Genomic DNA, 23087 nt, shown 5'->3' with positions numbered 1-23087 from the left:
GACTTTTTTCTTTTATTTGAGGACTTTTAAGAAATGTACGTGGCATTCTGTCCATGTTTTTCAGGGCTGTTCAGCCATCTGAACTTGTAGGAAGTGTCTGGACAAAAGAAAACAAAGAGGTGAATTCTCCTAATTTATTGAAAATGATTCGTCACACAACAAACCTAACACTGTGGTTTGAAAAGTAAGTCTATGTGATTGTATGACTTCTGTTTGTAATATACAGTGCATTCAGAAAGTATTCAGGCCCCTTCACTTTTTCCACATTTTTTTACGTTACAGCCTTATTCTAAAATGGATTAAATTCATTTTTTTAATCAGCAATCTACACACAATAGCCCACAATAAAAAAGCGAAAACAGGTATTTAGAAATTTTTGCAAAATAATTAAAAATACATAACTGAAATATCACATTTACATAAGTATTCAGACCCTTTACTCAGTACTTTATTGAGGCACCTTTGGCAGTAATTACAACCTCAAATCTTCTTGGGTATGACGCTACAAGTTTGGCACACCTGTATTTGGGTAATTTCTCCCATTCTTCTCTGCAGATCCTCTCAAGCTCTGTCAGGTTGGATGGGGAGTGTTGATACACAGCTATTTTCAGGTCCCTCCAGAGATATTCGATCGGTTTCAAGTCCGGGCTCTGGGCTTACGGACATTCACAGACTTGTCACAAAGCCACTCCTGCGTTGTCTTGGATGTGAGCTTTAGGTTGTTGTCCTGTTGGAAGGTGAACCTCTGCCCCAGTCTGAGGTCCTGAACGCTCTGGAGCAGGTTTGCTTCACCGTAGATATGGTATTGGCCAGGTGTTGAGCGTGACACTTGGCATTCAGGCCAAAGAGTTCAATCTTGGTTTCATCAGGCCAGGGAATCTTGTTTAGGTGCCTTTTGGCAAACTCCAAGCGGGCTGTCATGTGCCTTTAACTGAGGAGTGGCTTCTGTCTCGCCACTCTACAATAAAGGCCTGATTGGTGGAGTGCTGCAGATATAGTTGTCCTTCTGGAAGTTTCTCCCATCTCCACAGAGGAACTCAGCAGCTCTGTCAGAGTGACCATCGGGTTCTTGGTCACCTCCCTGACCAAGGCCCTTCTCCCCTGATTGCTCAGTTTGGCCAGGCGACCAGCTCTATGAAGAGTCCTGGTGGTTTCAAAGTTCTATTTAAGAATGACGGAGGCCACTGTGCTCTTCGGGGCAATGCTGCAGAAATTGTTTTATAAATGGTTTATACTCTCTAGAGTTTGCAGAAATTCTTAAGGGGTTGGACAGGCTAGATGCAGGAAGATTGTTTCCCCAAATCCAGGACAAGGGGTCACAGCTTAAGGATAAGGGGGAAATCCTTTAAAACCGAGATGAGGAGAACTTTTTTCACACAGAGAGTGGTGAATCTCTGGAACTCTCTGCCACAGAGGGTAGTTGAGGCCAGTTCACTATATTTAAGAGGGAGTTAGATGTGGCCCTTGTGGCCAAGGGGATCAGAGGGTATGGAGAAAAGGCAGGTACTACTGAGTTGGATGGCTTGGTTGGCGGTTTGCTACTCCTGACATGTTTCTATACCTGTCAAATCTGTGTCTCAACACAATCCTGTCTCAGAGGTCTACATACAATTCCTTCGTCTTCATGGCTTGTTTTTAGCTCTGACATGCACTGTCAACTGTGGGACCTTATATAGACAGGTGAGTGCCTTTCCAAATCATGTACAATCAATTTAATTGACCACTTGTGGACTCCAATCAAGTTGTAGAAACATCTCAAGGATAATCAATGGAAACTGGATGCACCGAAGCTCAATTTTGAGAGTCGTAGCAAAGGGTCTGAATACTTATGTAAATGTGATATTTCAGTTATTTATTTTTAATTATTTTGCAAAAATGACTAAACATCTGTTTTCGCTTTTATATTATGAGGTATTGTGCGTAGATTGATGATAAAAAAAATGACTAATCAATTTTAGAATAAGGCTGTAATGTAATAAAATGTGGAAAAAGTGAAGGGGTCTGAATACTTTCTTAATGCACTGTATGTCATTGATTTTGATGAAAATGTAAATCTAGATTTTACAGATGCCACGAGAATTAGTGGAGTTGTGGACAGTGAGGAAGTTTGTCAAAAGAACCCGCAAGATCCAGATCAGTTTATTGTAGTTTAGAGATGCAGCACAGAAACAGGCCCTTTGGCCCACCAAGTCCAACACCGACCATTAATCCCCACACACTAGGGACAATTTACATTTATACCAAGCCAATTAACCTATAAACCTGTACATCTTTGGAGTGTGGGAGGAAACCAAAGATCTCGGAGAAAACCCACGCAGGTCACGGGGAGAAAGTATAAACTCCGTACAGACAGCACCCGTAGTCGGGATCGTACCCGGGTCTCTGGCACTAAGGCAGCACTGCAACCACCATGCCGCCCCATTTGGAAATTTGGGTGGAGAATTGGCAGATGGAGTTTAGTCTGAGCAAGTGTGAGGTGATGCATTTTGGGAGGTCAAATGCAAGGGAAAAGTATACAACAAATGGCAGAACCATTAACAGCATTGATATACAGAGATTTAGGGTCCAGGTCGGTATCTCCCTGAAAGTGACAACACAAGTAGATAGAGTGGCAAAGAATGTCTAAGACATGCTTGCCATCATCGGTCGGGGCTTTGTGTATGAAAATTGGGAAGCCATATTGCAACGGCGTAAAGCTTTGGTTAGATTGCATGTGGAGTATTGTGGGCAATTTTATACTGAAAAGAGAGTAGAGAAGATTTACAAAGATGTTACTGGGTCTCAAGCATCTGAGAGGTTGGGCAAGCTAGGACTTAATTCCTTGGAGCACAGAAGGGTGATGTTATAGAGGTGTATAAAATCACGAGGGGTATCGATAGGGTGAATGCAGTCTTTTACCCAGAGTAGGGGAATCTTAACTAGAGGACATGGATTTAAGGGGCATTAGCTGTAAAAAGAGATGAAACATTAGCTAAGATCTGGAGAAATGTTGGTTGTGGGAATATTGTGGAATTGGAAGATAGGTCTTGTAAAGAGGTTGGGTTTCAGGTATCAGGACATTCAAACCTTTTATGGAAACATTGACAGAGAATGAGTGCAGATTTAGGAATTTTATTGTTAATTAATTTTAATTTTCACTGTCCACAAATAAACTGTCTATGAATATTTTTGAATCACTATTACTTGCCACAGTAGGGAAAGATTTTGGATCTTTCACTTGTGAACATTTTGTCATCAACTTTATCAGCATCTTCTGTTCACTTCCTTCTTTACATTTGATTTGCTCCATGGTGAACATTGTGTTGGTAGCAAATTACAACTGCAATGCAATCTGAAAAGGGAAGTGAGATTGAAATGTTTTGCCGCTTATCTCAAAGTGCAAAATGTTTCCGAATGTGGAATTGTTCAGGTTCTCTGTTTGTGACTGCTGATATATTCTGTTTATTCTCAGGTGTATAGTGGAGGCGGAAAATCTTGAGGAAAGAGTGGCTGTTTTAAGTCGTGTTATAGAGATCCTACAAATATTCCAGGAGCTCAACAACTTTAATGGTGTGCTGGAGATTGTTAGTACAGTTAACTCGGTGCCAGTTTACAGGCTGGATCATACTTTTGAGGTGAGCAATGTGTACTGATGGCTTTAGTTTGTTTTGCATCCCTTGCTGCTCAATTCTTGCGTTTGTCTACAGAAATTCCATTGAATTAGAAAGCAATTGACGTGATTGACGAGGGAAGTCAAGGATAGTGTTAAAGCCAAGGAAGAGGCATATAAATTGGCCAGAAGAAGCGGAAAACCAGAGGACAGGGAGAAATTTAAACTCAACAAAGGGTTAATTAAGAGAGGAAAAAAAGAGCATGAAAGAAAGCTTGCAGGAAATATAAAAACTGACTGTAAACATTTCTATATGTTAAAAAGGAGAGTTGTGAATCTGTGGAATCCTCTGCCACAGAAGGCAGTGGAGGCCAATTGGCTGGATGTTCTCAAGAGAGAATTAGATTTAGCTGTTAGGGCTAAGGGAATCAAGGGGTATGGGAGAAAAGCCAGAACAGGGTAATGATTTTGGAGGATCAGCCATGATAGAAACATAGAAAATAGGTGCAGGTGTAGGCCATTCGGCCCTTCGAGCCTGCACCGCCATTCAATATGATCATGGCTGATCATCTAACTCAGTATCCCATCCCTGCCTTCTCTCCATACCCCCTGATCCCTTTAGCCACAAGGGCCACATCTAACTCCCTCTTAAATATAGCCAATGAACTGGCCTCAACTACCTTCTGTGGCAGAGAATTCCACAGATTCACCACTCTCTGTGTAAAAAATGATTTTCTCATCTTGGTCCTAAAATACTTCCCTCTTATCCTTAAACTGTGACCCCTAGTTCTGGACTTCCCCAACATCGGGAATAACATATGATCATATAACATATGATCATATTGAATGGTCATATCGTGCTGGCTCGAAGGGCTGAATGGCCTACTCCTGCACCTATTTACTATGTTTCTAGTCTGCTGCAGAATATGTGTTGTTGCAATGACCATTGTAAAGCTGCACAAATAGTTGGCAAATTCCTTTACTTTTTGTAGTATAATTTTTTTTCTTCTGTATTTTTAAATTATATTTTCTTAATTGCCTTATTTGCATGGTTTTAAATGTCAGCAATATTTAGTAATTCCGACTGTGTTGAGAGCCGGTAAGCATAGGTTCTGGGGCATTGCCAGCAGCTGGTGCCTTTGAGAGGAGTCTGGCAGTTGGGGCTTCTTCAGGACATCGATGGAGGTCCCATTGTTGCCCAGACCCACCCGTGGAGGTACCATTGTTGCCCACCCATGGAGGTCCCATTTAACCACAGACCCTCCCATGGAATTGTTGCCCAGGTCAATCCATGGCACTCCCATTGTTTCCCACCCATGTATCTCCCATTGTTGCCTAGTGATGGAGTTCCCATTGTTGCCCAGACCTACCCATGGAGATCCCATTATTGCCCAGATTCTATCAGGGCGTTGAACAAGGACAGAGGCAAGCTTGAGGCCACAAGGTCTCATGCCAGTGTCCCTCAATTTTACCTCTTAACAGATCTATTTATAATTTGTAATAATAAGGAGCAACAAGAGAAAAGATACATAATTCATAAAATTGTGCATTATTATTATCAAATTATAATTAAAGATTTTATGGTAAATTTCAGCCTCTGTCAAATGTACAGTCTTGAGATAATTGTGTTCTAATGGTTGAAATGCTTTGTGCCTTGTGCTTCTCCTTATACGTTCCTTCCAAATCCTCTCTCCGCCGTCATTAAATCCTTCCTGATCTGTTTGCCCGTTGATCTGCGGATGAAAGAGGGGTTTGAAAATTAATAGCATTTGCAATTTAATATTGAATAACATTAATTTATTGGATAATACTGATTTTTATATCTAGGAATTTATTTTTTTGGTTTAAGAGCATGCATTTTTGTATATTTGCTTACAACTTTCTATATTTTGCATAGGCATTGCCAGAAAGAAAGAAAAGGGTTTTGGAGGAAGCAGTGGACCTAAGTCAAGATCACTTCAAGAAGTACCTGACCAAGCTGAAGTCAATAAACCCACCTTGTGTGCCTTTCTTTGGTATGAAATTCAACTACTTATCTCCCTGGTTTCTTGAATTGATTCAGCAATGAATTGTGCAAAGTACCACTTTTCAGTTCAGTTTTTTGTCATGTGTACCAAGGTACAGTGAAAAGCTTTTGTCTCGTGCTAACCAACCAGCGGAAAGAGAATACATGGTTGCAATAGAGCCATTCACAGTGCAACGTAAAGTCTGAACAGAGATAGTCCGAGTGTCGCCGATGTGGTAGATAGTAGTTAAGGACTCCTCTCTGGTTGTGGTAGGATGGTTCAGTTGCCAGATGATAATAGCTGGGAAGAAACCGTCCCTGAATCTGGAGGTGTGCGTTTTCACACCTCTGTACCTTTTGCCCAATGGGAGTGGAGAGAGGAGGGAGTGGCCAGGGTGCGACTGGTCCTTGATTATGCTGCTGGCCTTGCCGAGGCAGCGTGAGGTATAAATGGAGTCAATGGAAGGGAGGTTGGTTTGTGTGATGGTCTGGGCTGCCTCCACAATTCGCTGCAATTTCTTGCGGTCTTGGATGGAGCTGTTCCAAGCAGTGATGCATCCTGATAAAATGCTTTCTACGGTGCATCTGTAGAGGTTGGTTTAAATCCATGCAGTTTGTCAGGCAGTCTGTTCTTTCATGTTTTAATCTCAGTTCTTAAATTGTATGAAAAATTGAACACGCAATTTTGTTTTTCTTTATTTGTGTTAAGCATGTTTGTAGTTTTATTTTGAGTTGAAATTTCATACACTATTTCCATTCAAAGGTATTTATTTGACAAACATCCTGAAGACGGAAGTGGGGAACCCAGATTTCCTGAAAAGATGTGGGAAAGAATTAATCAATTTTAGCAAGCGCAGGAAAGTGGCAGAAATCACAGGAGAAATTCAACAGTATCAAAATCAGCCCTACTGCCTACAAGTGGAAACAGATATAAAGGTAACTCACTTGCTACTAACTTTTTTTGTCAGGATTTAGATTTTGATCTGCCATTTAAACTAAGTGTAGAGTGGCCTGACCAAGTCACCACAGCAAGAGGAAACCACTCCAGTAGAGGGAATACAAGGAAGCATGGCTCAGAGAAGGCATGGTATATTTAGTGAGCTAGATGCTGTTCTCCACAGCCAAAATCTAAAAGGCACTGTGGTAGAGCTACTGCCTTACAGCGCCATAGACCCGGGTTCAATCCTGACTACAGGTGCTTGTGCAGAGTTTGTACGTTCTCCCCGTGACCTGCATGGGTTTTCTCCAAGATCTTCGGTTTCCTCCCACACTGCAAAGCCGTACAGGTTTGTCGGTTAATTGGCTTGGTATAAATGTAAATTGTCCCAAGTGTGTGTCGAATCGTGTTAAGTGTGCGGGGATTGCTGGTCGGTGGGCCGAAGGGCCTGTTTCTGCGCTATATCTCGAAACTACACTAAACTAAATTTGAAAATCAGTTCCCCCACTATATTTCACTAAAACTTACCTAGAAGTTCTGTTTGTGTTGATACACAGAAGTTTTTTGAAAATCTGAATCCAATGGGAAATATGAATGAAAAGGAGTTTACAGACTATTTGTTCAACAAATCCTTGGAAATTGAACCACGTAACTGCAAACAACCGCCACGATTTGTAAGTGATCGCTCAGTAACTCGTAGAGTTCCGTTTAATCTATGTGCTTTTGATAAGTTAGGTATTTTAAAATGAGTATCTGGATAGAAATTTAGAGTCACTGCGCTGATTCATGTAGTTGATAATTTTTAATGCCAAATTAATTATTTAAAACACATCAACAGTACTTAACTACTATGTTAATAGTCAAGTAATGAATTGGTACATGGCTCACAGCTAGCATAAAATTGTATGAAGTTACAATGCACCAACACTGTATCCATCCTTCTACAACAACCTGTTGTTTCATCAACACCTTTTTTAGACAGTTGATTCCTTCATAAAATTATGTTGGTTTGGAACCATAATAATTATACCCCTCTAATGAATGACTAAATTTTCTCTTAAAACAAATGCAGCGTTGCACATTTAGAATTTAGACCTGAAACATTCGCTCCGCAGATGCTGCCTGATTCTGCTGACTATCTCCATTCATTTACATTTTGTTTCTACAAATTAAATCACTGATTGTGCATTAAAATAACAAACATTGTGTTCTTGTTGCCCATCGTGGATGCACTTGAACTTTGACTTTGCTAACCAGGCAAAAATAAAATTCCTTTGCATTTTGAAAGATTCCTCTTTCTTAGCTTGCTTTACACATGCAAAGAGAATGTTGTTGGAGCTCTTAATACCAGTAACTAGGCTGGAGAAACTAATTATTTGTTCGTTGTGAGCCCATCAGTGTAGATGCATCTTGGGCATGGGCTTTGGGCCGAAGGTCCTGTTTTTATGCTCTATAACTGTCTCTAAGAAAGCAAAGCTTAAATAAGCACTGTTTTAACTAGTTCTAAATTATCGTTAAGCGAACTACATTATTGCCCTTTCACATCATATTAAAAAATGGATACTATTTGATTAATTGGTTACATTTTATTATTGGGTAAGAATGTAAGTTACTTTTGAGCTGTGGTGATAGATCACCTTTGTCTTGTCTCTTCAGCCAAGAAAATCTTCATATTCTTTGAAATCTCCTGGAATAAGGCCTAATCCTCCAAGACATACCTCTACCTCTGGGACCTTAAGAAACCCTATGCCTTTGGAGCGTGAACCACGGAAGATCAGCTTTAGTCGAATTCCTGAAACGGATAATGAATCAACAGTCTCTGTTCCAAACTCTCCCAACACACCATCAACCCCCCCGGTGTCTGCTTCTTCCGATCTCAGTGTCTTTGGGGACGTGGACTTGCCCAGCTCTGGCAGTGAGTGTCATTCTCTGTTGATCAATATCCCCAGAGTTAAAATTAATGTGTCTCCACTGTTCCTGTAAAGGCATTCATTTTCAAATTCAACAAATTACTAGAGTAACTCAGCATTTAAGAAGGAACTGCAGAACAATCGAAGGTAGACAAAAATGCTGGAGAAACTCAGAGGGTGAGGCAGCATCTATGGAGCGAAGGAATGGGTGATGTTTCGGGTCGAGACCCTTCTTCAGTCTGAAGAATGGTCTCGGCCCAAAACGTCACCCATTCCTTCGCTCCATAGATGCTGCCTCACCTGCAGAGTAACTCAGCGGGTCAGGCAGCATCTCTGGGGAACATAGATAGGTGACGTTTCGGGTCATGACCCTTCTTCAGAAGTCTGTAGATTACAATCTGAATAATGGTAGACACAAAATGCTGGAGTAACTCTGCGGGGCAGACATCATCTCCGGAGAGAAGGAATGGGTGACGTTTCGGGTCGAGACCCTTCTTCAGACTGATTCAGTCTGACCCGAAACATCACCCATTCCTTCTCCCCAGAGATGCTATCTGTCCTGCTGAGTTTCTTCAGCATCTGCAGACTTTTGTGCCTCCATTGATTTTGAAGTGTTTTGTCATTTGGTTTTTGCAAAATATTTCTAGAATCTACTAATTGTTTCTTTAAAGTTCCTCAGCGATGTAGTTGGTATGCAACTGAATGGTTTAGCAACAAGTCATTCAATTAAGAAGATCACATAGAAGATCACATATGAAACATATAAGATTGTTAAGGATTTGGCAGGAAACATGTTCTCGATGTTGGGGGAGTCCAGAACCAAGGGCCACAGTTTAAGAATAAGGAGTAAGCCAATTAGAACGGAGACGAGGAAACACTTTTTCTCACAGAGAGTGGTGAGGTTGTGGAATTCTCTGCCTTGGAGGGTGGTGGAGGCCAGTTCTCTGGATGCTTTCAAGAGAGAGCTAGATAGGGCTCTTAAAGATAGCGGAGTCAGGGGATATGGGGAGAAGGCAGGAATGGGGTTATTTATTGGGGATGATCAGCCATGGTCATATTGAATGGCGGTGCTGGCTCGAAGGGCCGAATGGCCTACTCCTGCACCTATTGTCTATTGCCTATTATCACACATGTTTAATTAAAGTCACACTTTCCAAGTTTGCTCACTATGGTCAGAAAAATAGTGGACACCTTGTAGATGGGAGAGAAACAAAAGTGTTATGTGGCCATGAGATATATTTCATAGAAGATATATTTGATTAGAACTTAGTATGATATCAGATAAGATCACCACAATGTAGTGATCAACATAGTCTATACTTATCAAGCGCAATTAGAAGTTTACTGATAGATGAGTTGTGGCTGGAACTTCACATGTGGTTAGTGGTGCTGAATCTTCTCTGTGGTTACGTCAATATTCTGTGGCCAGTCCCTGAAAACCATTCCTTTGACGTCAATGGAATAAATTTCAGAAGGAAAGTTCAACCCGATGATTTAAATATATACTTCACTTTGTGATACATTGATGATATAATATACTTCATTTTGTTCATGTTCAAAAGTGATAGGAGCAGAATTTGACCATTTGGCCCATCAAGTCTACTCTGCCATTCAATCTTGGCTGATCTATCGTTTCTTCTTAACCCCATTCTCCCCATAACCCCTGACACCCGTACTAATCAAGAATCTATCTATCTGCTTTAAAAATATCCATTGACTTGGCCTCCACAGACCTCTGTGGCAAAGAATTCCACAGATTCACTGCCCTCTGTGCCACTGACCAGGTATAAATTTGTAGATAAAGGTCTCGCTGACACCACATTGAATAGAAATGTTTTTTTGTGGATTATAAACTAGCTCAAAATAGCTCTTTTCAGTTTTAATGAATGTTTAGAGCGATGCATGGTGTAGGCCACTGACATAGACTGAGACTGATCTGATTTGTGTGTTTGTGCTGCAGGTAGTTCCAGTTCCATTTGCTCTGCAGTCTTTGCTCCAGTTCTCTTTTCCAGTGGTATGTCTTTCCATGTTGGGTCTTTCCAGTAACTTGTTCAGTGTTCCTGCCTTCTCTTTTAGTTGACTGGCCTTTTCATAAGCAGCTGGCATGAATCTTGCTAATTTGATGTTTGTTGTCTGTTTTTCTTTGCTCTTAATATAAAGTGTTTTTCTGTTTTTGCTTGGGGTTTATAAGATTGATTTGTACTGTTTCACATCATTTTGATTCTGTGATCAGAATTATGTCAAATGCTTTGAGTGATTTAGTCTTTTGTTGCCGTATTCAAATTCCTACTTTATAATATTGTATCGATAGACCTATGCTGGTGTTCCTGTTGATGCATTACCTAAGCAAGCTCGTTAATCCTATCTCAGAGTGTGCATTTACATCAAACCTAGAAACACAGAAAATAGGTGCAGGAGGAAGCCATTTGGCCCTTCGAACCAGCACCGCCATTCATTGTGATCATGGCTGATTGTCCCCAAACAATAACCCGTGCCTGCCTTCTCCCCATATCCCTTGACTCCACCAGCCCCTAGAGCTCTATCTAACTCTCTCTTAAATCCATCCAGTGACTTGGCCTCCACTGCCCTCTGTGGCAGGGAATTCCACAAATTCACAACTCTCTGGGTGAAAATGTTTTTTCTCACTTCAGTCTTAAATGGCTTCACCTTTATTCTAAGACTGTGGCCTCTGATTTTGGACTCGCCCCAACATTGGAAATATTTTTCCTGCATCTAGCTTGTCCAGTCCTTTTATAATTTTATGTTTCTATAAGATCCCCCTCATCCTTCTAAACTCCAGTGAATACAAGCCTAGTCTTTTCAATCTTTCCTCATATGACAGTCCCACAATCCCAGGGATCAATCTGGTGAACCTACGCTGCACTGCCTCAATCACAAGGATGTCCTTCCTCAAATTAGGAGAGCAAAACTGTACACAATACTCCAGATGTGGTCTCACCAGAGCCCTATACAACTGCAGAAGAACCTATACTGAAATCCTCTTGTTATGAAGGCCAACATTCCATTAGCGTTCTTCACTGCCTGCTGTATCTGCAGGCCAACTTTCAGTGACTGGTGTACAAGGACACCCATGTTGCAATAGAATGCTTCATGGAGAATCAATTCTAATTAAAAGATGTTTATTGCACGCATGTTAATGCAGGGAGTAGCTCACACATATGCTTTAGACATATATGTGCTAAAGTATATTTAACGTGAGATTTCCAGTAATAAATGAGCCATATTAATTTTGAAAATGTCAAATATCAAATGTCCTGAATTTTGAAAATGAACTTGCACAAGACTGATCAACGATATAACTGCCAGTGCACACACACTACACAATTACATCATTACATTTTGTGTCTCGAATTGATTTCAATCCTTGCATTGAGTTCTGACCAATTAAATATAAAGCTTTATAAATAACTTCATGTAAGGATTATCAAAATAATGAAAAGCTTTAATAAAAATATTATACTTGTTTTTATTTAAGTATATAGTTTAATATAGATTTGGGTGGCACGTTGGCATAGCTGGTAGAGCTGCTGCCTCAGCACTGGAGACTGGGTCCGAACGTGACCTTGGGTGCTGTCTGGGTGGAGTTGGCACGTTCTTCCTGTGACCACGTCGATTTCTACCAGGTGCTCCAGTTTCTTCCCACATCCCAAAGACATGCAGATTTGTAGGTTACTTGGCCTCTATAAAATTGCTCCTGGTGTGTAAGGAGTGGATGAGAAAGTGAGATAACATAGAACTCGTGTGAACGGGTGGTCGGCATGGGCCATAGGCACATATCTTTCAATCAATTACGGTGGTCAGTATTGCTGAAGAGGCAAATTCTTAATTATCGCAAGTTCTGGTAATTAATATATAAATTTGAAATTCACTCCTGTTCACCATATGTAATATTCTTGTTAATTCAGAGAGAATCCATCTGGATGCATTAATGCTCTTCACGGTGTTAGCAATATGGTGGGACACCTCCCGCAGTTTTACAATATCTTTCCTGTTTGATGAAAATGCACTTGGCAATCAACAAGTAAACGTGACATCATTTGCACGTGAAACACACTTGGACATATATTTTAGTGGGGGGGTTTGTTCACCAGCAAGGAAAGAATTCAACATTTAACATTGTTCCATTAATATAAATCACTGTGCATCCAAGGGTTGATTTGTGCATTTCTGGTATCTAGTATATGTTATCATGCCTTAATTATCAAGTCTTATTTCTAAACCATTTGTTCTTTTCTCTGTATAGGCAACAACAGCATTTTTGCACCTGTCCTGTTGCCACCATCGAGTAAGTGGAGCTATTTTATTCAGTTTCAGATAAGAGCAGAAACTTCTGAAGGTCTGAGAGAGAGCAGTAATGACTGCGTTTTGTATTCCGTAGTTCCAGAATCGATTTCCCTCCACTTACACTTCCATTGGGCAGATTAGCCACTACTGTCAGTCTTCACTGGCCTTTCTGAATCACCAGCTCTGTCCCCCCCCCTTTCCCTTCATCTGCACCGTAAACACAGTAGTTTCCCACACTCCCCCCTTCACTTCATCTTAAAACATACTTACTTTCTAAACTAAATGTTCGCCATTCTGACAAAAGGACATAGACGGCATGGTGGCACAGTGGTAGAGTTCCAGCGCCAGAGATCCGCGTTCAATCCTGACTACGTCTGCTTGTCAGTTAGAAGTTTGTACATTTTCCCCGTGACCTGCATGGGCTTTCTCCGGGATCTCCAGCTACCTCCCACACTCCAAAGACGTACAGGTTTTTAGGTTATTTAACTTGGTATAATTATAATATTGTCGTGTGTGTGTAGGATTGCGTTAGAGCGCGGAGATAACGGGTCGGCATGGACTCAGTGGGCCGAAGGGCCTGTTTCCATGCTCTAAACCTGAAATATTCACCATTTCTCTTCCCAGAGATACTGCATGCCCACTGATTTTTTTTCCTGGGATTTTAATTTTGGTTTCAGAAGATCTGCAATATTTGGTTTATTTTACCTTCACTTTAATTATTTGTTTATTTCTTTTGAGACAAAAATAGTAGTAATCCAGTTTCCTAACAATGTTGTGGATTTCTTTGTCTTTAAGATTGAGTCTACTTCCTTCTATTTCTACCGAGCCACACTCTGCCTCTGAACCTTTTTCTCACTTCCCTCACATGTTCCCTCTTTTCCTTCAACTCATTTTGTTCATTTAGACAAACTCGTACTCCTTGTATCTTATTCTCACTGAATTTCTGACCACCCTGTTTCCTTGCCTGACTCCTAGCTGGCATGCAAGTGGTTCTTTTATCTTGACATTTTGGAGTGGTCACAGCTCTATAAGTTTTAAGATTGTTTAGGGAGAAGGCTGGACCTTGGATAAAAATACTGAATTGAAACAAGGAAAACAGCAACCTTATTAGGCAGGAACTCTGGATGGTACATGGATTATTGTTATTGGATAAGTCCTCATCTGACATGTGGGAGGTGTTTAAATTCAAGTTGATCAAAATTCAAAATCAGCATGTTCCAGTAAGGAGAAGGGATAACAACAGCAAAGTAAGGGGACCATGGATGACCAAAGAGGGTGTAAATGTAGTCAAAAGGAGAAAGCATGCAAGATTTAAGAGGATGAAATCAGACAGGGCATTTGAAGAATATAAAGAAAAGCAGAAAGAATGCAAGCAGGCAATTAGAAGGGCCCATAAAATAGATTGCCATTTTCGCTCTCACCTTAAACCTATGTCCTCTAGTCCTCGATTCCCCTACTCTGGGCAAGAGCCTATGTGCATCTACCCGATCTATTCCTCTCATGATTTTACATACCACTATAAGATTACCCCGCATCCTCCTGCGCTCCAAGAAATAGAGTCCCAGCGTACCCTATAACTCAGACCCTCTAGTCCTGGCAACATCCTCGTAAATCCTCGTAAATCTTCTCCAGCTTGACAACGTCTTTCCTACAACATGGTGCCCAGAACTGAACACGATACTCTAAATTTAGTCTCACCAACATCTTATATAACTGCCACATGACCTCCCAACTTCTGTACTCAATACCGACTGATGAAGTCCAATGTGCCAAAAGCCTTTTTGACCGCCCGATCTACCTGCGACTCCATCTTCAAGGAACTATGCACCTGCATTGCTAGATCCCTTTACTCCACAACATTCCCCAGAGCCCTACCATTCACTGTGTAGGTTTTGCCCATGTTAGACTTTCCAAAATGCAACACCTCGCGTTTCTCTGTATTAAATTCCATCAACCATTCCTCAGCCCACCTGGCCAATCGATCAAGATCCTGCTGCAATTTTTCACAGCCATCTTCTCTATCTGAAAAACCACCCACTTTTGTATCATCAGCAAACTTGCTAATCTTGCCGTTTATGTGCTCTTCCAAATCATTGATATAGATGATAAACAGCTATGGGCCCAGCACAGAACCCTGAGGCACACCACTAGTCACAGGCTTCCAGTCCGTGAAGCAACCTTCCACCATCACCCTCTGCTTCCTTCCATGAAGCCATTTTTCTATCCTCACGCTCTTCCTCATGCGGATTCTCCTTTCAGGGAATGTAGAATGCAGACATGAGGATCAGCATCATATGTGACCTGACAATACTTCGCCATCATCTCTCTCCACACCTCAGCCTTATTGTTTAATCCTTTTGATCTGCGCATCAATGAGCTGTCAACCAGGGCAGGACATCCACCGTGAACGATAGGGCCCTGCAGAGCGGTGTAGAGCAGAGTACAAGTACAGAGTTCCCCAAAAGTGGCGTCACAGGTAGTGAAGGCGGCTTTTAGCATGCTGGCCTCCTTTTAGACTCCTGGTCTTAGTCTATTAGTATTGTGATTAAGTCTGAGTTTTGTTTTTACCCCGTGTGGTCGTCACCATAATGGTCCTATGTCTTCACTGGTGGAGTCATCCACATTCACTGAAACATCATCCGTGCCTTTACCACGTCTATTCCAAATCTACCCTACCTGACCTTGGATCATCTGGCCGCACTGTATCCTGTGGGACCAAGCACTCATCGTCCTGTTTATTCTTGCTGTCCTGCAATGATGTGTTGTTCCCCCATATCGATAATTTAAAGTTGTTAGTTCTGTGTTTGGATCCCAGCCCTTCTGTCCCACCAAAGTGGACATGAACCTTCCTGAACTCCCTCTTCCTCTGACACTGGCCTTGGTAAAATCCTCCATTGTCCTTGCTCTACTGTCGGGGCAATGCTTACAAATGTCCAGCCCCGTGCTCCGGTATTCCCACATAAACACTTCCACCTTCACCACCTCATTTTGAGACCATCATTAGTTTACACTGCTTCTAATGGCGGGTTCAGCAACAATTTTAGATGAGTCTTCTATAAAACATAAGAGCATTTTCCCAAGCTGAGGTTCCACAGCAGCTCTGTTAGCACTGCTGTATTTATAAATGCTGTATCTCAGCGCAAGGACCCATCTTCCATCTTAACTGTGATCGCGTGGGTATCACTCGTTTTACAAAGGCAAAGAGTCATAAAATTATACATTATGGAAACAATAGGTTTAATATCTAATGTGACGCGTTAGTTCGTTAGTGTAGTTAAATGGCAAGAGAATTAAAGGAGAAAGATAATTATTTGTAGATTTATAGGAAAGTAGAGGGAATGATACTCAGGGGGGTGGCTCGGAGGGTTGACATGGGCTCGGATGGGCTGAATAGCCAGCATTTTAGAAAACAAATTGTAATAAACTGACAGAACTTTATAAATACAATTAGTATTGTGTTATATTGAGCAGCTAAATTATGTGATTTCACCTCAATGTCTCCTTTCACCACTTCCAGAATCTCACTCCATTTCAAGTCTTCATAGGTTGAGTGAAGATTTGCCTGCTCCACCTCCTATTCCTCAACGAAGGAAGCCTGATCTAGACTTGACAAATTTGAAGGTAAAGGAAGCGCTGCGGGCTGTCAGAGGTTCTGCTCTGGTGACTTTATCTGCTGATCCGCTTGCCCTCACTATCTGCCACATCCCACTGGCCCTCAGTATTTGTTCAACTTCCACCCACATGTCCCTGTGTGCCATCGTCCTGCATTCATTCCACTGCACAGAATCACGGCTGCAGAATGGGGTGTCGTGTCATCGGCAGAATGGTGGCTAGAGGGTGCCAGACAGGAAATTCTCAGTCTGTCAAATGATCATCCTGTTGTTGAATCAAAGTGAGAAGGTGTAGGAAGGAACTGCAGATGCTAGTTTAAACAAAAGATGGACACAAAATGCTGGAGTAACTCAGCGGGACAGGCAGCATCTCTGGAGAGAAGGAATGGGTGATGTTTCGGGTCGAGACCCTTCTTCAGACTGAGAGTCGGGGAGAGGTAAACACAGAGATAAGGAAGTGTAAGGTGTGACATCAAAAGAGATGGAGATGAAGGAAAATGTAGAGTAGATCGTTGTTAGCTAGGAGAAGGTCACAACAAAGCTAACAGATAAAATGTAATCGGGGACAGTCAGACTGGTTGGAGAACTGGGAAGATGGAGGGATGGAGAGAGAGGGAAAGCAAGAGTTAGGTGGAAGCTGCCGAAGCAAAATATGAGGTGCTGTTCCTCCAATTTGTGCTGGGCCTCTCTTTGACAATGGAGGAGGCCCTGGACAGAAAGGTGAGTGTGGGAATGGGAGGTAAAAGTCTAACTTCGGGATAACTTATGGTGTACAGTATATATCTTAATGTTTCATTGACGTTTCTGAATGAATGAGAAGAAGCTCTGACGGCTGTATTTTCTTTGTTTCCAGCTGAGTTCCAGTATTCCGGATAGCCCGCCAGCTATTCCCCCCCGGCTGCCTCGGATTCCTGCATTGAGTGCTCCCTCTGACGGGTCTCTGCACAGTCCGCCTCCACCTCCTCCAAGGGATCCACTGCCTGACACGCCTCCACCCATACCTACCAGACCTCCTGAGATCTTTATGAACGATCCGTTTAATCTTCAGCCACCGCCAAAGGGGGGCGGCCTTCACCGGGATCAAGATTGGTACAGGGAGTCTGGCACTAACCTCAACTCTCCCAGCACTCCTCCTCCAACACCCTCGCCCAGGGTTATACGACGTTGTTCCAATCACAACAACCCCACCTACCCGTCTGCTCCTCCCGTACCTCCCCGACAGAACTCCAGCCCACAGCTGCCAAAACTTCCACCAAAGACTTACAAGCGAGAGTTGTCTCACCCTCCCTTGCACCGAGGCGGACCACCTCTGCTGGAACATGCAGAGATCCCTCAGTGACACCACGCTTCCTTGCCAGAACTGTGGCAAAGTGGGCAAACTGCATTAAGGCACTGAGGCAAGAAAACGATTTGCTGTTTTTGAAGCTTTTTTTTGTCTTCTAATTGTCGGTAGCCGTACAGTGGAGGAGACTGTCATTGAGAGCCTGATGTTGGAGCAGACTTGAATCATCTTGTTTGTCTCAGACCACAGCGTAGATTACTGCTGTGATATTCTCTCAGGTGATCAGCCATGTTTTCTTTCCTCAGACTTGCAGTGCCAACGTTATTACCTTGCAGTGTGTAACAAAAGTTTGCATTTGCACTGTACACTTGACTTAAATTATTTGAACTACTCATTGCACTGAGCCCACAGGATAAATCCCTGAGACTTATTTGAGCTCTAGTGGCCTTGTTAAACGATGGAATTTTACAGACATCAGGAAGGTCATGATGCTGATCATTTGTGACCTATTTAGTTGTTTGTTTGAGCTGTACAGGAATTTTACTGATGCCGTGAATATTTGGTGCAGATTACCCAGACTGAGTTTATAAAATACGGCACCACCTTCACATGGTTGATTTTGTGTCTTGTGTTCTATTGGTGGCTGCTCCAAATATTAGAGAGAAAATATAACACTAATTTGGAATTTTTGAATGGAAAAAGTTGTCTAACCTCCACTAGAATGTAGGATACTGTAGCCAGTTTGTGAAACAATAAGCAGTAATAACTAAAGATTATAACATTTTGTTCACTAATTATTGTAAGCATACATTTTTTCAGATGTGCCTTTTGATTTCATTTGCAAATGAGTAACTTCAATTATCCAGTCATCTGAGCACTCAAAATTGAGAGCAGACATGAGAGGTGAATGTACAGTTTTGTTTTTATGTTACACATACAGATAATGACAGCTGTTTTCTTTACACTGAAGTGAATTATGTGAACAGTCTACCTACCACCTGTATGTAAAATTTGAATCTGAACTGCTGTGGATCGACAACAGACAAAAACCTTTCTGATGCAAATCGCAGTGCTAAATTGGCTCTGCCGTAGCATTTGGTTCCATCCCCCTCTTTCAGTATTGTATTTCAACCAGCATACACTTCAAAGCTTTACTAAGGAAAAAAAAATAGTAGCTATGACTTCAATTTGCCTACTTGCCAGTAACAGGTGGTCTATGAAGAGGTGAAAGATTGTGTTGGTTACCAGTTGTGTTGTAGCTGCTTTATTGAAGTGGCAGTAATCATGGTCTATTCATGTAATGTTATGTGGCCTTTCAACTGTACTTTGTATCTGTGTCCTTAATAAGATCAATAAATTACTCAGTCTTAATTTTTACTTAAACATTCACAATCACGTATGTCATCATTAACAACTTAAACTAATAGAATGTGAATCTTTTTAAATGTTTTGACTTTTTAAAATTGACATCTCTTTCAGAATTACCTTTAGTTATTTATGTGAGTAATTTTGTTCTTCTGTTAAGATGTGTTTTCAAGACAAGGTCCTGGGGAAGTCATGTTCTATTAAGGGAAATATCAGTTCTGGGATTCATCTCATCTTCCTGCATCTGCAGGATATGTATCAAAAGGTTAGTGAAGAGCTCCAACCAATATTGTTGTCCACTTTATGATCTTGGCCTGAGAGTATATAGACTACTTTGCAATTGAAATAGTTAATGGGAGGTGGACATGGCTGGTCAGACTGGCATTTATGGTCATTCGCTAACTATCCCGAAACCAAAGTAAAACGCAATGCTGGAGGAACTCAGCACATGAGAGAGCAGAGAATGGACAGGCGATGTTTTGGGTCTGAACCCTTCTCCAGAATGAATGAGAAATGAGTTTGGAGATATGGAAAAGATTGTGGACTTGTGTGAGGTTCCACATGGGGAGACACATATCTAAGAAGGCAATTACACATGTGAACATTGCCTTGCCAGACCGAGAGGTTGTGTGGGTGTCGGTGAGTACATTCAGTGCCCGCTGTGTAGGAAGGAACTGCAGATGCTGGTTTACACCAAAGATAGACACAACATTCTGGAGTAACTAAACAGGACATGCAGCATCTCTAGAGAGAAGAAATGTGTGATATTTCAGGTTGAGACTCTTCTTCAGACTGAAGGGTGTCGACCCGAAATGCCACCCATTCCTTCTCTCCAGAGATGCTGCCTGTTGCTCCAGCATGTTGTGTCCACATTCAGTACCCAGTCTGATGGCATTTCCTGCTTATTTTTCCTGTGCTCTAAATTCTTCCACCATAACGCATTTCGTTACTGAAACAAGGGTCCATTCCTCTTTCTGCAATCATTTTGTCCCCACATTTGTTCAAAATATTGTGGCTTTGCACCAGGAAATCTGATGGCTTCCACCGCTGTGATTGACTACTTTGTTTTCAAAACAACCATTATGCGGTGACCTTGCTTTAGAAATGTTTGACTTTCTCATATTTGTAAGCATCAAAATCAATACATTTTGATTTTTGTTTGGAATAATGAACAATCAAAGTTCAGGAATATTGAAACATGCACTCCAGCACTTTGTGTCTAATTGTGTATTAGCAGTAGTTCCTTGATTCCACATCAAGATTTCCATCACAGTGTGCGCCCACATTACTGCTGGGGAGCTAGTGGGAGGGGAGGCGTGGAAGGAGAGACATATGTCTTGATGCTGAAAGACGGAGTGAAAACTCAAATGTGAGGGTTCATCTATGACAGGATCTTCATCCTGCTGGATGGACATTTGCTCCAAGAGTCCCCATTGATTTGACACCAAACTCCACAAACAAGACCACCGTTACAAACGCCATCGTAGGAAGAAATAAACAAGTGAATAGAGATTGTAGGTCAATGGATTTTCTAAAGCTTTGTTGAAGTGCAACACAAACAAAACTGACCCAGTAGAGGCAGCTGTGCCACCACACCAGGGTCCAGTGGTCGGCCCAGTACCACTGAAGGTACACAGTGTGCATTGGCTCGCACCGTCCCGATCAGGTTTACCTTGAAAACTTGATCATTTATTGCATATTTATTTGTTGTGTTTAATGTGCCTGAGAAGCTGCAGTCGGTAATAATCTCACTGCCCGATGTCGAAGTCTCGATCCGTAACAAGACTGAAGGACTCGAATCATTAACCATCAGCAGTAATTTATTTTTCTTGCACAAGGGGAGATGCGTCTCAGTCAAAGGCTGTGATTACAACTTGCGTTCCCAGTCTGAAGAAGGGTCTCGACCCGAAACGTCACCTATTCCTTTGCTCTATAGATGCTGCCTCACCCGCTGAGTTTCTCCAGCATGTTTGTCCACCTACAACTCCTGCGTTAGTTTATTTATACACCAAGACGACTATTGATGATGTTATGTAGAATTAATGTGTTAATCATCAGGTCTGCACATAATACGCAAAGAATACAACTTTTGATGGTCTGGACGTAATAATTAAAGACAATGACTTAAGTAGATTGGAGATAGATTCAAAATGCTGAAGAAGGGTCTCAAACTGAAATGTCACCTATAGGGGGGTTGCACGTAAGGTCACCGGGTCAAAGGGCTTGACGCACGGAGCTGCTCAATCCATCTGGAGAACATCGCAGCTTCTGGTATATGTTGTTAATACACGAAACACGTACTTTCTTACCTGTTAAAAACAGCCAAAATGGTGATTTTTTTGCGCTGTAAAAAATTGTGTAAGTCGGGGTAAGCGTGAGAGACATATATCCTACTTCAGAATTCCAAAAGTGAAGAGACTAAATGAAGGTAAAGAGAAGCGAGAGCTGAAGGGACAACTTAAGTCGTTGGCGAACATTGGCCGTGCAGATATCAAATTGGAAAATATTGGGAATTATCGCCTTTGCTCACGGCATTTCATCAACAGTAAGGCATTATGTATGTTTTTTCTTTATTCATTTGTTATCTAAACAGTCTCAGAAGTGATAAATCTGGCTGTAAAAATTTTTAATCGCCCATGATTCTGAAGTGGGTTTTTACATGCAAAAAGAAAACGCTTCTGAAGCTAAATGTATCATTAAAAAAATCTCCAGACTTACGAGTGGTGTGTGGAAAAGTAAGTTTTCTATCATTATGCTATTGAGATGTATATTTTGGCAAATAATAAAATGTTCTGACAGCTTAAACACCCACTCCCTTTCAATAGGATATTGTCAATTTGCTGAGGTTGATTATGTCCAATTAACAGCTAACAATTATGCCATTCCTTGGCTTGCATCTAAGTAAAATGTAATTCAAAACTCACGTATCATGGTTTGCGATTTTTTTAATGATACATGTTGCTTCAGAGGCGTTTTCTTTTTGTATGTAAAAACCCACTTGAGAACCATGGGCTATTTAAAATGTTTACAGCCAGATTTAGCACCCGAACTTGACCATTTCGGCGGGTTTTAACGGGCCCGCTACGCTGGAAACAATGTTAAGTGCTTACGTGCAGTTCATCGCGTGTACTCCAGTTGGCGTAGCGTAGCAACAGTACAGGTCATGGTTCGTGACCCGACTGCCCTGCAGCCTCCCTATATTGTGTCAAGTGTCCCATGAGGATTTGTGATACCAAAGGGTGACAAATACCCGGCTCATGAAGCCAGTCATCCAGCAGTGGGAGGGGTGGCGACCGTCCCCTCCACTGCCCGGGAGGGGGCGCTGGCCCCGTCCACTGTGCCGAGCCCTTGGCGCAGCCGCACTGAGGTCCCCTCTGGCCACCCCTCCCCCCCCGCATCGTTGGCGCAGCCGCACTGAGGCCGCCCTGACCCTACTTGGCGCAGCCGCAGTGAGACCTCGGCCAGCCCTGGCGCAGCCGCAGTGAGACCGTCTCACACACACACACACACACACACCCCCGTTGGCGCAGCCGCAGTGAGACCGTCTCACACACACACACACCCCCGTTGGCGCAGCCGCAGTGAGACACACACACACACACACACACACACACACCGTTGGCGCAGCCGCAGTGAGACACACCACACACACACACACACACACACACACACACTACCGTTGGCGCAGCAGTTCCCGCAGTGACAACTCATGGTTCTCGGCCAGTCTAGCGCAGCCATGAGCAGTGAGGCCGTCTGAAGCCAGTCACACACAGGGGTGGCGACCGTCCCCTCTGCCCGGGAGGGGGCGCCCCCACTGTGCCCCGTTGGCGCAGCCGCAGTGAGACACCACACACACACACACACACCGTTGGCGCAGCCGCAGTGAGAACTCCTCGGCGCCAGCCTTAGCGCAGACGCAGCCGCAGTGAGACCGTCTCTCACCCCCCCCCCCCCCTCGGCCGCAGCCCTGGCGCAGCCGCAGTGAGGCACACACACACACACACCGTTGGCGCACACACACACACACACCCCCGTTGGCGCAGCCGCAGTGAGAACTCCTCGGCCAGCCTTAGCGCAGCCGCA

The 23087-nt window shown here is 42.6% G+C and overlaps 1 protein-coding gene across 2 annotated transcripts in view; it reads left to right on the top strand.

Moving 5' to 3' along the window:
• sos2 (son of sevenless homolog 2 (Drosophila)) overlaps positions 1-19022 on the top strand; it is a 91591-nt gene extending 72569 nt beyond the window's left edge. The window contains exons 15-24 of one of the 2 annotated variants that reach the window (XM_055641097.1): positions 65-184; positions 3452-3614; positions 5487-5604; positions 6358-6530; positions 7089-7205; positions 8188-8446; positions 10402-10455; positions 12706-12747; positions 16264-16367; positions 17211-19022. In XM_055641097.1, the coding sequence (XP_055497072.1) occupies positions 65-184; positions 3452-3614; positions 5487-5604; positions 6358-6530; positions 7089-7205; positions 8188-8446; positions 10402-10455; positions 12706-12747; positions 16264-16367; positions 17211-17696 (1636 nt within the window). In that variant the 3' untranslated portion in view covers positions 17697-19022. The remainder of the gene's footprint in view (positions 1-64; positions 185-3451; positions 3615-5486; positions 5605-6357; positions 6531-7088; positions 7206-8187; positions 8447-10401; positions 10456-12705; positions 12748-16263; positions 16368-17210) is intronic. The other variant, XM_055641098.1, reaches the window with a different exon arrangement.
• Positions 19023-23087: the final 4065 nt, after the last annotated feature.

Source organism: Leucoraja erinacea, chromosome 9, assembly GCF_028641065.1.
Source record: "Leucoraja erinacea ecotype New England chromosome 9, Leri_hhj_1, whole genome shotgun sequence".
In the NCBI taxonomy this organism is placed as follows: Eukaryota; Metazoa; Chordata; class Chondrichthyes; order Rajiformes; family Rajidae; genus Leucoraja; species Leucoraja erinaceus.
This window is presented reverse-complemented; position numbering and strand designations above follow the sequence as displayed.